The sequence below is a fragment of the Pipistrellus hanaki genome (genome assembly GCF_964339955.1).
Source record: "Pipistrellus hanaki genome assembly, chromosome: 20".
Taxonomy (NCBI): domain Eukaryota; kingdom Metazoa; phylum Chordata; class Mammalia; order Chiroptera; family Vespertilionidae; genus Pipistrellus; species Pipistrellus hanaki.
The window spans coordinates 4,114,454-4,130,287 of NC_140522.1; the positions used below are offsets into that span (position 1 = coordinate 4,114,454).

At 55.0% G+C, this 15,834-nt stretch overlaps 1 protein-coding gene across 1 annotated transcript in view; it reads right to left on the minus strand.

Annotated features, from left to right (window-relative positions):
• The window catches only part of DNAH14 (dynein axonemal heavy chain 14), a gene marked incomplete at its 5' end in the record, with an annotated part of 100,450 nt that overhangs the window by 1,111 nt on the left and 83,505 nt on the right, over positions 1-15,834 (minus strand). The window contains 13 exons of the mRNA XM_084868502.1: positions 34-180; positions 496-1,007; positions 2,180-2,609; positions 3,615-3,639; positions 3,750-3,862; positions 4,139-4,335; positions 4,982-5,139; positions 5,892-6,070; positions 7,060-7,257; positions 9,331-9,592; positions 11,961-12,171; positions 14,062-14,218; positions 15,009-15,094. Of these exons, the coding sequence (XP_084724628.1) occupies positions 34-180; positions 496-1,007; positions 2,180-2,609; positions 3,615-3,639; positions 3,750-3,862; positions 4,139-4,335; positions 4,982-5,139; positions 5,892-6,070; positions 7,060-7,257; positions 9,331-9,592; positions 11,961-12,171; positions 14,062-14,218; positions 15,009-15,094 (2,675 nt within the window). The remainder of the gene's footprint in view (positions 1-33; positions 181-495; positions 1,008-2,179; positions 2,610-3,614; positions 3,640-3,749; positions 3,863-4,138; positions 4,336-4,981; positions 5,140-5,891; positions 6,071-7,059; positions 7,258-9,330; positions 9,593-11,960; positions 12,172-14,061; positions 14,219-15,008; positions 15,095-15,834) is intronic.

Below are 15,834 nucleotides of genomic sequence, written 5' to 3' on the forward strand. Positions count from 1 at the left end.
CAGAGGCGGTGTGACACAGGCTGGGGTACTGACCTTGGTTGGCAAGAAGTAGATTTCTGGGAACTCGCAGCAGATCTCGCGAGGCAGCGAGTCGTCTAGTATTTTCGCTTCGTGATTCCACCTTGCCCCCTGGATGAACAGTCCGAAGACGTGAGCCCCGGTGTGTGTGGAGTCCGTGCCCTAGGACCAGAGAGGGGCTGTCAGTGGCGCCCCGCTGGGGGGGTGGTCCTGGGGGCCATCCCTGTGCTGGGGAGCTGTTGCCTGGTGCCACTCTGAGACCTTAAGCAAGTTTGCATATTCTGATTCTGCACTGACAGGTATTTCAAACACAGAAAGACTCCACGTTTCCAGAACCTGATCCTAAAAGGGGTCAAATGTCCCCGCTTCTCCCAGTGCAGCTACTGTGGCTCACAGAGGCTCTGGGCTTTAAAAGCTGGGCGGGGTTCTGTAGCGGATCTTAGAGCTGACACAAAAAGGGTTAATTCAATGAAGTGCCAACAGATGGTGTGAAGCAGAAAACTCCTGGCAGCAACTCCAGGTCTGGGCTGTCTCCGAGGGGTCTGGGGGGCAGCTTGCTCTCCCCCGCTGGGTGCAGGCGGGGTGGCCCCGGAGAAGGGACGGGCACCTCGTCCCCAGCTCGCCCTCCAGGCGGCCTGGCCCTGGCTGGCCCCTGGGCCAGCGGGTTCCCGAGGGCGAGAGGACCTGAAGGGGTCTGTTTACACCGCCTGCCTGTGCCTGGCATGTGCGGAGTGCGGTCTGCGCAGGAATGACTGCTCGAATGAATGAATGAATGAGTGAGGGACTGAGTGATTCCGCCTCCCACCCCCGTGAGCATCCCGGCACCTTGAAGGCTCTCCTGACGAGGTTGAGCTTCCTCTGGATCATGATGGAGAACTCCTCCTCCTTGGCGCCCGTGGTGTCGGGGATCACCTGGTGGGTGAAGGTGAGGCTGTCGGTGGAGATCCCGTGGGCCCGTCCGTAGTCCTGCAGCACGGCCATGAGGAAGGCTGGGGGGAAACACGCTCCCGTGAGTGTCAGAGACACACACTCCCATGTCAGAAACACGCTCCCATGTCAGAAACACGCTCCCGTGTCAGAAACACGCTCCCGTGTCAGAAGCACACGCTCCCGCGAGTGTCAGAAGCACACGCTCCTGTGCATGTCCCACAGGCCCGGGCGGGCTCTGTCAGCCACACGGAGGCCTCCTGGAGGGAAGAGGGGGAGAGAGGGGGTCTCTCAGGAGATGGCGAGGGGGGTGTGAGGCTGGCCGGGACCCTCCCGCGGGCCTGGGGGCTGTGGGGGCGCTCAGAGGTCCAGTGTCCCACCTCCGTGTTTGTCCTGGGACCTTTCCCACTTCTCATCGGTCTCGGCCGACCCCAGTGTCTCAGCCCCTGGTAGCCAGAGCGGGCTCGGGGGGTGAGTACAAGGCCCAGGCGTCCGTCTTCCTGAGACGTGACGGACGGGGACCGGGGCAGGAGGCTCCGTCTCCCCGGGACTCGCTAACCCGGTGGCGACGGCGTGTCCCGCGGCTGGGGGGAGAGAGAGGCTCAGAAGAGAGCCCCCGTGTCCCAGGAAGAGCTGAGCCGGGAGCAGAGGAGGCCGGCGGGGACGGGGGTGGGGGATCGGGGTGCCCCAGGAGACACGGAGCCCCTGGCTCCAGCCTGGCCCGGGGCAGGGGAGCCTTTCCCGGGCCCGGTTGTGCGTCACCGAGTGGGACGCGTTCTGCATGGCGACACCGGTGCCTCGCACACTCTCCTCGTCCATCTGCACAGCCACCGGCCCCGGGAACCCACCTGCCTCACTGCCTGGTCACGCAGCGCCCCTGCCCAGACCCCCGTGCCAGTGCTCGCCGAGGGTGCGGCGAGAGGCCAGGCTGAGCTGTGGCCGCCGGGGGGCCCGTGGCGGCCGCTGTCACAGGGCGACCTCGGCGGAGGTGCCCAGTCAGGTGCCTCACCTCAAGCTGGACTCCGCCACGTGCCCCCGTTCAGGGAGGGACAGGAGCGTAACCCAGCTTTCCAGCCAGAAAGCTGGCCTCACGCTTCCCACTGCACACCCCCACCTCAAACAGGGCGTCCAGCTGCTCTGATCCCCGAACGCCCTCCTGTCCAGCTCCTTTTCTCCCGCTCCCCCGCCCTGTCCTCCCCGGTCCCAGCGGGCCGGCCCGGGAACACAGACTCGCCTTGTGGGAAGAAGAAAGCGGGGAGCCAGTATCTTGCAGGAAACCCTTCCACGTGGTTGCTCTCCTCCTCCGTCTGGTGTGTGGAGTCGGGCTGCTTCCCAGCGAAGATGAACCGCATGTACCTGGAGGCGGGCAGACACGGGGGGTGGGATCGGGCATAACCACCCGGCCAGGCCATCCGGGCGACTCTCCGGTCCCTCCCACCCCCACCTTCCCGCCTGGCCTCCACCCTCCGGAGGCAGGAAGCTGGCCCTGCGCTGGGCCTTAGAGCCGGTGAGCTGAAACCGGTGTGGCTCAGCGTATGGAGCGTCGGCCTGCGGACTGAAAGGTCCCAGGTTCGATTCCGGTCAAGGGCATGTACCTTGGTTGCGGGCACATCCCCAGGGGGGAGTGTGCAGGAGGCTGCCGATGGGTGTTTCTCTCTCATCGATGTTTCTAGCTCTCTATCCCTCTCACTTCCTCTCTGTAAAAAAATCAATAAAATATATTAAAAAAACAAAACAAAACTGGTGTGGCCATGGCAGGGGCCGGCCTTGGCTGGGGCCCTGGCGGGGCTGTGAGTGCCCGACAGCTCGGGAGGGTGAGAGAGGACACTCGCTCACGGCTGCAGGGACGATTTCCCAGGTTCCGATCCCCACAGGCCCACTTGCTCGTTGTGGGGCCGTGGGCAATCCCTTCAGGGTCTTGTGCCTCCGTTGCCTCCTAAGTGACAGGACCGCCTCGCGCCCGGGGTCACTGTGAAGGCTCAGGGATGGGCACCAGGAAGGCCCTGGGGCACATGCTTGACCCAGCGGGCACTCAGTCAGTGCTGGGTGCGCTCTCCTTCCCAGCGGCTTTGTGTCATGTGTTAAACACGCTTAAGAATTACATGTAACCGCCGAAACCGGTGTGGCTCAGTGGATAGAGCGTCGGCCTGCGGACCGCAGGGTCCCAGGTTCCATTCCGGTCAAGGGCATGTCCCTTGGTTGCGGGCACATCCCCAGTAGGAGGTGTGCAGGGGGCAGCTGATCCATGTTTCTAACTCTCTACCCCTCTCCCTTCCTCTCTGTGAAAAATCAATAAAATATATATATATATATATATATATATATATATATATATATATATATATTTATTTTTTTTTTTAAAGAATTACATGTAACCAATTCTTCTTTCTTTCATATCTCTCCTCCCCTTTCCCAAGACACAGTGTGGCCAGCGAAGGCCCTAGGTCAGGGGTGGGCAAACTCATTGGTCCACAGAGTCAAATATCAGCAGCACAATGACTGACGACATTTCTTTGGAGGGCCACATCTTTTAAACTTCCAACTTCTTCTAACGCCACTTCTTCAACACAGACTCGCCCAGGCCGTGGCATGTTGTGAAGGAGCCGCACTCCAGGGGCCAAAGAGCCGCTTGTGGCTCGCGAGCCGCCGTTTGCCGACCACGGCCCTACCTTCTGTGTCTCAGAGGGCAGTGACCTTGGACGAGACGGCGCTCGGTCCCCGTCTCCCGCCCTGACGGGAGCTGAGGGTCCCTCTGGGCTGCTGCTGTGCGGACCCCCCGGGCCCAGCGTGAGCCGCCTGCCTACCGGCGGTAGATGGTGGTGTAGGCCATCTTGGCCCAGGTGTTGAAGAAGTTCAGCCGCTGGATGAGGTCGTTGACCCAGGAGGCCAGGGGCTTGCAGGACCTGTAGGCGTGTTTCTGTTGGGATGAGAGACGGCATGGGAGGTCCCTTAGCTTTTTCTGGCCACAGACACAGGCTGTTGCTGGGGGCAACGGGGGCAGAATTGGGCAGCCAGTCCCCCACCGCACCCCAACCTCCTCCTGTACAGTCTGCCGTCCAGGGGACCCCTTGTGTCCCCCGTGTCACCGCACACAGCGGCCGCTCCCCCTGGTGGCTGGCCCGCAGGAGGCCTGGGCCCAGGGCCCACCCCCCCTCTCCCTCCCCCCCTCTCTCTCCCCCCCACCCCCCCTCACCCGCCACAGCTCAGGCACACGCCCCGCGAGGAAGGCGTTGTACGTCTCCTCCAGCTCCTGCCCCAGCGCGATCTCCCCCCTGAGGGCCAGCTGCAGGTCCCTCAGGGACTCGTGGATGACGAGCAGCAGCTGGTTGAAGAGCTCGATTTCCTGCTTCAGGAAGGTCAGCAGGACGCAGTGGGTGACGGGGTCGTAGCCTGCATCAGAGAGAGAGAGGACGGCGGCGATATTTCTGCCCCGCCGGCCGCGTGGCTCCGGTGGAGCGCCCGCCTGTGCCCCGGGAGGTGGCGTGCCCGGGTGGTGGGCTCGTCCCCAGTCGAGGGCGTGCAGGAGGCAGTGGGTCAATGATTCGGTCTCGTCATGGATGTTTCTATCCCTCTCCCCCTCTCCCTTCCTCTCTAATATAAACATATTTAAAAAACAAACAAACAAACAAACGAAGAGCAATAGGATTTGGAGGTTAAAGGAATTTCGTTTGTCCAGGGGGCATGGGGACGGGCATGTGTGAGTGTGTGAATGCATGTGTGCGTGTGTGAGCGTGCGTGTGTGCGTGTGTGCAAGTGTGCGAGTCAAACCCAGACACGTGGACAGCATCCCTTTCCCCTGCTCTTCCCCTGCCCCCAGGAGAGAAGTTAGCCCCCCGTCTCCTCTCACCCCTTCCTCCGTGGCCCTTCTGTCCCGTCTCTGCCCTGACCCTGACCCCTGACCCTGACCCTATCTGCCTGGTGCCAGAGTCCTGCGCTGGGCTGGGGGGCGGGGGGAACAGGGGAGGGTGGTGGGGAGGGGAAGGGGGGAGGGTGAAGGAGGGGAGGGGGCGGGGACGAGGGAGGGCCGCTCGCTCGCCTGGCAGGCTGGTGCGCAGCGCGTCCCACACGGGGCCCGCCATGACGCTGCGCAGGGTGCTCTGGGCGCCCGAGACCTCCTTCTCCACCGTCAGCGGCAGCCGCTTCTGCACGTCCGCCAGCGTCTCCAGCACCAGCTCGTCACTGCTGGGCTCCCGGCTGCACAGAGGGAGGGCGGAGCGTGAGGGCCGCCCGGGAGGCCCGTCCCGCCCCCCCTCTGCCTGTTCGGATGGGATTCCCCGGCATCTCACGTGTCAGCAAATTCTGTTTAAGAGCACAGCTCGCCAGGCACAGCTCACTCACCATAGCTCCCTCCCTCCCTCCTACATGCTTGGCAATTGTGTGTCAGTGTACGTGTGTGTGTGAGAGTGCATGGGTGTGTGAGTGGGTACGCATGTCAGTGTGCATGTGTGTGAGAGTGTGAATGTGCATGTGCGTATGTACATGTGTGAGAGGGGTGTGAATGTGTGAGTGTGCACGTGTGCATGAGTGTATGTGAATGCATGTGTGAGTGCGTGTGAGTGCATGTGTGTGTGAGTGCATGTGTGCTTGTGTGTGTGAGTGCATGTGTGTGTGAGTGCATGTGTGCTTTGTGTGTGAGTGCATGTGTGTGAGTGCATGTGTGCTTGTGTGTGTGAGTGCATGTGTGCGTGAGTGCATGTGTGTGTGTGAGTGCATGTGTGCTTGTGAGTGTGAGTGTGAGTGCATGTGTGTGTGTGAGTGCATGTGTGCTTGTGAGTGTGAGTGTGAGTGCATGTGTGTGTGTGAGTGCATGTGTGCTTGTGAGTGTGTGTGAGTGTGCACCTGGAGAGCCCAGGGTTTGCACTCTCAGGTGACACCCTGAGTCGGTCCTGCACCCCCCAGGCGGCCGGCCGGCCCTCCCCGCCCCCCGCGGGGGCCAGGGCTCGCACCTGACGGTGAGGCTGGGCGGGGCGGCCTTGGCCTGCAGCGCCGCCAGGTGGTCCAGGAAGGCCTGCGCCTGCGCCTGCCGGCAGCCCCGCGTGGCCTCGGGGTGCAGCCCCAGCAGCTCGGCCGGCTCGTCGTCCGGCAGCGCCTGCACCGCGCGGCGGTAGGCCCGCAGGCTGGCCGGCTCCGGGAGGCACAGCTGGGGGCGCGCACGCACGCGCGCACACACACACACACACACACACACACACACACACACACGGCGTCAGCTCTCAGCTCTCGGGGGTCCCCCTCTCCCCCCGGAAACGCCCCCCCCACACCCGGAGCCTCTATCCGCAGGCGATGTGCCAGGCCGGCGGTCGGCAAACTCATGGTCCACAGAGCCTCGTGCCAACGGCAGCGCGATGGCATGTCTCCGGAGAGCCACGTGTTTAAACGTGAACGTCTCCTATCGCCACGTCTTCCACACAGACGCGCCCAGGCCGTGGTGGTGTGTGGAAGAGCCGCCCTGCGGGGGCCCGAGAGCCGCCTCGTGTGGCTCGCGAGCCGCCGTTTGCCGACCGCGGGCCCAGGCCCTTCCGCCAAGCAGCACCCGGGGACACGCATGGCGAGGTGCTTGCGTGACGCACGCACACAGAACGCTCTCGTGGGGAAGCGTGCAAAGGAGGGAGAGGAAGGCACTTCAGGGGCGACTCCGGTCACCCGCCCTGGCTGGGGTGGCTCAGTGGATGGAGCGTCGGCCGGCGGACTGGGGGGTAGGGGGTGGGGGGTGGGGTCCCAGGTTCGATTCCAGCCAAGAGCACGTGCCTGGGTTGCGGGCTCGATCCCCAGTAGGGGACGTGCAGGAGGCAGCCGATCCATGATTCTAATCTCATCATGGATGCTTCTATACATATATCTCTCTCTCCCTTCCTCTCTGAAGTTAATAAAATATATTTTTAAAATATAGGGCATGAGCCTTGGCTGTGGGCCACCCCAATAGGAGGTGTACAGGAGGCAGCTGGTCGATGATTCTCTCTCATCGATGTTTCTCACTCTCTACCCCTCTCCCTTCCTCTCTGTAAAAAATCAAAAATAAAAAAAATCAAAATATTTTTAATAAAATTTTAAAAAGGCAAGATCTCATTCTTGACAAACACACGACCCAGTCCGTGGGACGGCCCCCGTCCTCACCTCCTCGCCGAAGAGGCTGAAGTCGGGCCGCAGCACGTCGGGGCTGCAGAAGCGCAGCAGCAGGGTGCTGAGGCAGCGCTGGTCCCAGGGGTCGGTCACCTGGCCGCCGTACACCACCTCCCCGAGCAGGTAGCGCAGCTTGGGCCACAGCACGGCCCGCTGGCCGCTCAGGGCGCTCTCCAGCACCCTCACCGCCACCTGCGGGGCGCACACACACACGTGCACACACACGCAGGCACACACAGACACACGCACGCACACACACACGCGCACACACGCACACACAGACACAGACACATGCACGCACACACAGACACGCACACACACACGCACGCACACACAGACACATGCACGCACACACAGACACGCACGCACACACACAGACACAGACACATGCACGCACACACAGACACGCACACACACACGCACGCACACACAGACACATGCACGCACACACACACGCGCACACACACACACAGACACAGACACATGCACGCACACACAGACACGCACACACACACACACGCACACACAGACACATGCACGCACACACAGACACGCATGCACACACACAGACACATGCACGCACACAGACACGCACACACACACGCACGCACACACAGACGCACACACACACGCACGCACACACAGACACATGCACGCACACACATGCACGCACACACACACGCACGCACAGACAGACACATGCACGCACACACAGACACATGCACACACACAGAGACACATGCACACACACAGACACACACACACACACACAGACACACACGCACACACACGTGCACACACAGACACATGCACGCACACACAGACACAGACACATGCACGCACACACACATGCACGCACGCACAGACACATGCACGCACACACAGACACGCACGCACACACACACAGACACATGCACGCACACACAGACACACACGCACACACAGACACAGACACATGCACGCACACACAGACACGCGCGCACACACACACACGTGCTCCTGTCATGTCAGGGTGTGTCCTGGGCAGCCTCTGCCCTGGTAACCCGCAAGCAGCGGCCCTCACACGGCCGCCTGCGTTTTCTCCGTGGAAACACACGGAACAGCAAGAGGAACAGAGGCTGTCCGCCGAAACCGGTGTGGCTCAGTGGATAGAGCGTCGGCCTGCGGACCGCAGGGTCCCAGGTTCGATTCCGGTCAAGGGCATGTGCCTTGGTTGCGGGCACATCCCCAGTGAGGGGTGTGCGGGAGGCAGCTGATCAATGGTTCTCTCTCATCATTGATGTTTCTATCTCTCTGTATGTATATATATACCTATATACCTATATGCCTATACCTATATGCCTATACCTCTATACCTATACCTCTATATCTATACCTATACCTCTATACCTATACCTCTATACCTATACCTCTATACCTATACCTCTATACCTATACCTCTATACCTATACCTCTATACCACATGTGTCAAACACACGGCCCGCGGGCCAAATCCAGCCCGCCAGGCCTTGCAATGTGGCCCGCACCGCGCTGTCATCACTGCACTCCACTGTCAGTTTATGACATTGTCAGTTTATGACTGTTCAGTAAACCATTCGGCCCGCAATTTAGGCTGGATTTTAGATTTTGGCCCCTTCTCTGATTGAGTTTGACACCCCTACTCCATACCTATACCTCTATACCTATACCTCTATATCTATACCTCTATATCTATCTCTCTATACCTATACCTCTATACCTATACCTCTATATCTATATCTCTATACCTATACCTCTATATCTCTAATCTATATCTCTATCTCTATATCTATATCTCTATGTCTATACCTCTATACCTATACCTCTATACCTATATCTCTATATTTATACCTCTATATCTATACCTCTATCACTATCTCTATCTCTCTATCTCTCTATCTCTCTATCTCTATACCTCTATACCTTTATAACTATCTCTATATCTCTATCTATATCTATACCTATATCTATATCTAGTAACTTGGTTTTTTCTTAGAAGCGGGTCACCTGATTAAACTGTGTGGAACTGTAAGACTCCAAACCAGACAACCCAACCCAACCACACCACAGTGCCCGCTGAGTGCGGCCTGGGTGGCAGCGGCCCTGGCTGTCTGGGGCAGTTTCCCGCCCGAGTCCCCGGTTTTCCTCCGTCCGCCCTGGGGTGACTCTCCGGTCACAGACTCCGCTGCCCGCCCCCCCCCCCCCCCCCCGCCAGGCCTGCCCCTCCCGGGGCCGAGCCGCCCTCACCTCGAAGTCGGCCGGGCCGAACCTGTAGTCCACGTTCCAGCCCAGGACGCCGTACTTCCTCCTCTCGCTGATGAGGGCGTGGAAGAAGCACAGGCTGAAGAGCAGCTTCTTCCAGCAGGGCCCGCCGTCCGGGCGCTCGAAGCCCTCCTCCGTCACCTCGCCGCTGCCGTCCTGGCCCAGCGCCTTCAGCAGGCTGCTCTTCAGCCCCATGGGCTTCTCCACGGCCACCTGCCCCCGGGGGAACCGGCAAATCAAACGTCCCCTGTGCCAGGCCGGCATGGCTCAGTGGCTGAGCTCGACCTAGGCACCAGGAGGTCACGGTTCGATTCCCGGTCAGGGCATGTGCCGGGGTTTCAGGCTTGATCCCCAGTGGGGGGCGTGCAGGAGGCAGCTGACCATGATTCTCTCTCATCACTGATGTTTCTATCTCTCTGTATGTGTATGTATATGTATATCTGTATATCTATCTACATATCTATATCTCTATATATCTCTATATCTATATCTCTGTATATCTATATCTATTTCTATGTATATCTATATCTAATCTATATATCTATATATCTATATCTATATATCTATATATATCTATATATCTATATCTATATCTCTATATCTCTATATCTCTATATCTCTATATCTCTATATATCTATATATCTATATCTCTATCTCTATCTCTATATATCTCTATCTCTATATAACTCTATATATCTTTGTATGTATATCTACATCTATATCTATATATCTGTATGTATATCTATATCTAATCTATATATATCAATATATCAATATATCTATATATCTATACATCTATATATGTATCTCTATCTCTGTAGGTATCTCTATCTCTGTATGTATCTCTATCTCTATCTCTATCTCTATCTCTATCTCTATCTCTATCTCTATCTCTATATCTCTAGTAATTTGGTCTTTTCTTAGAAGTGGGTCACCTGATTAAACTGTTTGGAACTTTAAGACTCGTTGTGTATACTGCGAGATTACCTTCTGTCCTGGATTAATGTCTTGCTGATAGTACCTTACCAGCAGTATGTGAGATGGCTAGTTCACGGTACACTTAATATTACGAACCAGGTCCGAACCAGCTTCCTCTTTGCCAGTTCCATGGGCTGCCAGAGGCACCGCCTTGTTCCGGTTTGGATTTCTCTGACATCTGGGGGCCGAGTTTTTATTTTTTCATCTGCTTACTGACCTCTGGTGTCCTTTCTCACTTTTTTGGGGTGTCAGCGTTCTTCCTTGTTAGGAAAACTACCCTCTGTCTGCACAGACGATGGGATATGAAACCCCATCAAGTTCTATGCGTGAATGAAAAACATTACAGACATTTTCTTGCCCTAAATGGTGTGGCTCAGTGGATAGAGCGTCGGCCTGCGGACTGAAGGGTCCCAGGTCAAGGGCATGTACCTTGGTTGCGGGCACATCCCCAGTGGGGGGTGTGCAAGAGGCAGCTAATCGATGACTCTCTCTCATCGATGTTTCTAACTCTCTATCCCTCTCCCTTCCTCTCTGTAAAAATCAATAAAATATATATTAAAAAAAAAAAAAAACAACCAAAAAACTTAGTTCTTACCTTCAAGCTCTTCTGAAGAAGAGGAACTGGTAAAGAACTGTCTGATTCTGAGCTTAACCACAGCCGAAACTCGGGGTCTCTGGTCACAGCTGGGTCGTTAAGTCTGCAAATCAAAAAAAAAATAAAAAAAAATGTGTATATTGATGTGAGAAACTTAAACCACACCCATGGGTTCTAAGAATCATTGTTATTTCAACGTTTTAAGGGAACTTAGAAATCATTTTAACAATCAAAGAGCTTGTCAGACTACCCTCAGAACTTCCACGTTGCACAAGAATCTGCACAAGACCCATGAAATCCCCTTTTAAGAGACTAGTTTTGGGTCCTGAGTTTGAAGCTACATGGACTCATTGCAGAAACCTGGGAAAATGACAAATTAAAAACTAAACAGAATGCAACTTTCCTGCAAGTCTAAACTTATTACTTTTTAATTTACAAAAAAAGAGAAAATAACTAAAGCAACAAAAGCAAATACACACACAAGAAAAGGCTGAACACAAAATTAAACAGAAAAACAAAAAATACGAAATTCTTCTAAGCATGGCTTTATTCTCTCTCTCATTTCTTGAATAAAATTATTGCAGTACACATCCTGCTTGTAGCCTGCTATTTTTCTCTTAGCTGGGTGCACTCTAAGGTCCCAGGTTCGATTCTGCTCAAGGGCATGTACCTTGGTTGCGGGCACATCCCCAGTAGGAGGCATGCAGGAGGCAGCTGATTGGTGTTTCTCTCTCATTTATGTTTCTAACTCTCTATCCTTCTCTCTTCCTCTCTGAAAAAAAAAAAAAATCAATAAAAATATATTTAAAATTTTAAATAAAATAAAATAAAATGGAATAGCTGATTAAAAAAGAAAGAAAGAAAATTCTTAGTGTAGTTGTCAAGATGCTGGGGGAAAAGAGAATGGATGTAAGACAGCTTCCGTTTCCTCTGAGGGTCCAGCGCACTGCCTTACCCTGGCTGCAGCCCAGGCACACACAGCTCCTGCCTCCCCTCCCCGTGTGGCCCCTCCGATCGGCGACAAACACGCGGGTCACTCACGACTCCACGATGGTGCACAGCCGGGGCATGAAGGACGCGGCGAGGTGGCAGTTCTGCAGGAAGACCCACTGCCCGGCTTTGGCGAGGGCCTCGGCGACGAGGGCCTCAGCTTTGGCCTCCCGGCCCTGGCCCAGGGACAGCATGGTCACGTGCTCCGTGGTTCCTCTGGAGTCCTGGGCGAACTTCAGGAGCGTGTTGGTGATGTCCACCCCTGAGGACCGAGGCAGAGAGAGACATCAGCTGTGAGCTCCGTCAACTCCCCCTGAACTCCAGCTGTGAGCTCCGACAACTCCCCCTGAACTCCAGCTGTGAGCTCCGACAACTCCCCCTGAACTCCAGCTGTGAGCTCCGTCAACTCCCCCTGAACTCCAGCCGTGAGCTCCGTCAACTCCCTCTGAACTCCAGCTGTGAGCTCCGACAACTCCCCCTGAACTCCAGCCTCGTGCTGTGTGTGGTGGTGGGAGGACATGGAGATGGGGGGAGGGGGGGGGGAGAGGGAGGGGCTAGGCTTTCTAGCAGCCACTTCTGTCACCGACTCCCACATCACTGTCCCTCCCTCCTCCATGGCTGAAGCTCAGTGCTCCCCGAGGTGGCCTGCACCCAGCGAAGATGCTGTATTTGCAGCCTCTCTTGCCACTAGGGTTGGGTATCCAAATCTGGTGAAGAGGCGTTGGCAGCCACGTTCATCACATGGCTGTGTGAAACTGTCCTTTCCCTCCGTTCTGTGCCTTGGAAGTTGGGATTTGTGACGGCTAGTACCCTCGCTGCCACCTTGGGCCAAGTCTTTTTATTTTTATTTTATTTTATTGATTTTCCACAGAGAGGAAGGGAGAGGGATAGAGAGCTAGAAATGTCGATGAGAGAGACATTGATCAGCTGCCACCTGCACACCCCCCACCGGGGATGTGCCCGCAATCAAGGCACATGCCCTTGACCGGAATCGAACCCGGGACCCTTCAGTCCGCAGGCCGACGCTCTATCCACTGAGCCACACCGGTTTCGGTGGGCCAAGTCTTTAAGGAAAGGACGGCACCTACGTGGCAGGCTCGGGGACAGGTGTTCTACACAGAAGGGTTTCCGAGGAGAGAGTCTGTACGTGAAAGGCCTTTTGAGCAAGATTTTTGCCCAGTGGAATCCAAGTCTGAAAACGGTGAGTCCTCAGGGCACTCATTTGGAGATGATGAGGAACGGAAGATACATGAAGAAAGTATTTTGCTTAGGGTCTGTAGATCCAAGACAAGGAAATGAAAAGAGAAAAGCATTGGGGGTTTTGAGGAATACAAGAGCAGGGTCAGAGGACCGATTTCTGATAGTTCCTTTTCGGACGTATATATTTTTCATGAGTCGATGCTAATTAATCAGTCAACGAATACAAGGGAAATCTCAACTTTCTGGTCAATAATATGAGTTAGGGAGCTATTTCCTGTCCGCACAGTTTCTGTCTGCACAGAAAACTAGTGCTGATACATGTTTTCATATTCGTAAATCTTTGTCCTATTACACTTTTACAAGGGATCATTGTTTGCTTTTTTTAAAAAAAAAACATATGTGCCGAGACCGGTTTGGCTCAATGGATAGAGCGTCGGCTTGGGGACTGAAGGGTCCCGGGTTCGATTCCGGTCAAGGGCATGTACCTTGGTTGCGGGCATATCCCCAGTAGGGGGTGTGCAAGAGGCAGCTGATCGATGACTCTCTCTCATCGATGTTTCTAACTCTCTGTCTCTCTCCCTTCCTTTCTGTACAAAATCAATAAAATATATTTTTAAAAAAATATATGTACTTTTATTGATTTCAGAGAGGAAGGGAGAGGGAGAGAGAGATAGAAACATCAACGATGAGAGAGAATCACTGATGGGCTGCCTCCAGCACGCCCCCCACTGGTGGGGATAGAACTCACAACCCAGACCTGTGCCCTTGACCGGGAATCGAACCATAACCACTGAACCACGCCGGCTGGGCAAAAGGTTCCTTCTTACTGTGCTTTAACGTTTTAATCCGTCCCTTTTACATAGAACGGGAAGACATTTTAAAGCGGACGCAGCCTCACTTCTCCGCGTCTTGCAGACGGCGGCGCCACCTCACCGGCCTCCCCGCGGCTCACCTCGCGCGTGGATCAGCATCACTGGGGTGCGGGCGTTGGAGTCCTTGTAGGACTCCTTCAGGTTGATTCCGGTTCTGTGGATGTATTTGCTTCCTATCTTCTCAGTGACAAACTTCCTCACCGAGTTCTTCAGACGCTCCGGCCTGAGGACTTTTATCTGGAAAAGAAGATGGAAGCTGAAGGGGTGGGGCCCGGACACCGTCTCTGGGGGGGGATCTGTGCCCTCCGTGTGGTCGGTCACAACCCTGTGTCCCCCGCTTGCGGCTGGCTCCTGCTCTGTCTGTCTCACAGACCCATCCAGCATGGACAGACTGTCGCCACTGTTCTCATTTTCAACCCCAAGGACTTGAAATATATATATATATATATATATATATATATATATATATATATATATTTAATTTTTTAAAATATATTTTATTGATTTTGTACAGAGAGGAAGGGAGAGAGATAGAGAGTTAGAAACATCGATGAGAGAGAGTCATCGATCAGCTGCCTCTTGCACACCCCCTACTGGGGATGTGCCCACAACCAAAGTCCATGCCCTTGACAGGAATCGAACCTGGGACCTTTCAGTCCCTAAGCCAATGCTCTATCCATTGAGCCAAACCGATTTCGGCTTGAAATATATTTTTTTAATTGATTTCAGAGAGGGGGGGAGAGAGAGAGAGAGAGAGAGAGAGAGAGAGAGAGAGAGAGGAACATCAATGGTGAGAATCATGGATCAGCTGCCTCCTGCACCCCCCACTGGGGATGGAGCTCGCAACCTGGGCCCGGGCCTGGGCCCTGACGGGGAATCGAGCCGTGACCTCCTGGTTCCTAGCTCAACCCCTGAGCCACATCGGCCAGGCTGCTTACTCAACCTTCAATCTGAAGGGTTTAGTGGCCGTGAAAAGCGCTTGAAAAAACACTTAGAATGCCAATTATTTGCTCACGGCGCATCTTACCAGAATAAGTCTTTGGAATGGGGTGAGTTTCTCCCAGGGAAAATTGACGGGACTTCGTAACTCTTCGTGCTCATTCAGAAATTCAACTGGATGTGAGGGAGAGAAGGAAACAGGGGTTAGCCATGAGATGCTTTGGCCCAGGAAAAGACGCCGCAAAGGAACAAAAGGAACTAACAACCCAAGTGGAGACAGGCGCATGGGTAGAAAGCAGGCTGCCAGCTATCGGTGGTGGTGGTGGTGGTGATGGGGGGCGGGGGCTGGGTGGAGGGGGCAGAGGAATTGGGAGAAAGAAGAGAATGGAGCCTTAGACACGGAGAGCGGTGTGGTGATTGTGGGGGTTAGAGGGAGGAAAGGAAGGAGAGGAGGGGAAGTTGAGGAGGCGTAGGGGGATAAATGGTGATGGAAGGAGACCGGACTCAGGGTGGTGTACCCCGAAGAGGGGTGACGTGGGTGGAAGGGGCAGGGAAGAGTGAGGAGGAAGAGCTCAAACTGAAAAAAAACAAAAAACAAAAAACAAAAAACAAAAACACACCACACAACACAAAATGGAAAAAGAAATGTTAAAAGTAGCGAGTCATTTAAATTAAGTTCTATTGCCTATGCAATTTCTGAAACACATCTCTTATATAAAACAATCTCTAAAACACATCTGTTAGTCCTAGCCGCTGGGCTCAGTGGATAGAGCGCCGGCCTGCGGACTGAAAGGTCCCAGGTTCGATTCCGGTCAGGGGCATGTGCCTTGGTTGCGGGCACATTCCCGGTGGGGGGTGTGCAGGAGGCAGCTGATCGATGATTCTCTCTCATCGATGTTTCTAACTCTCTATCC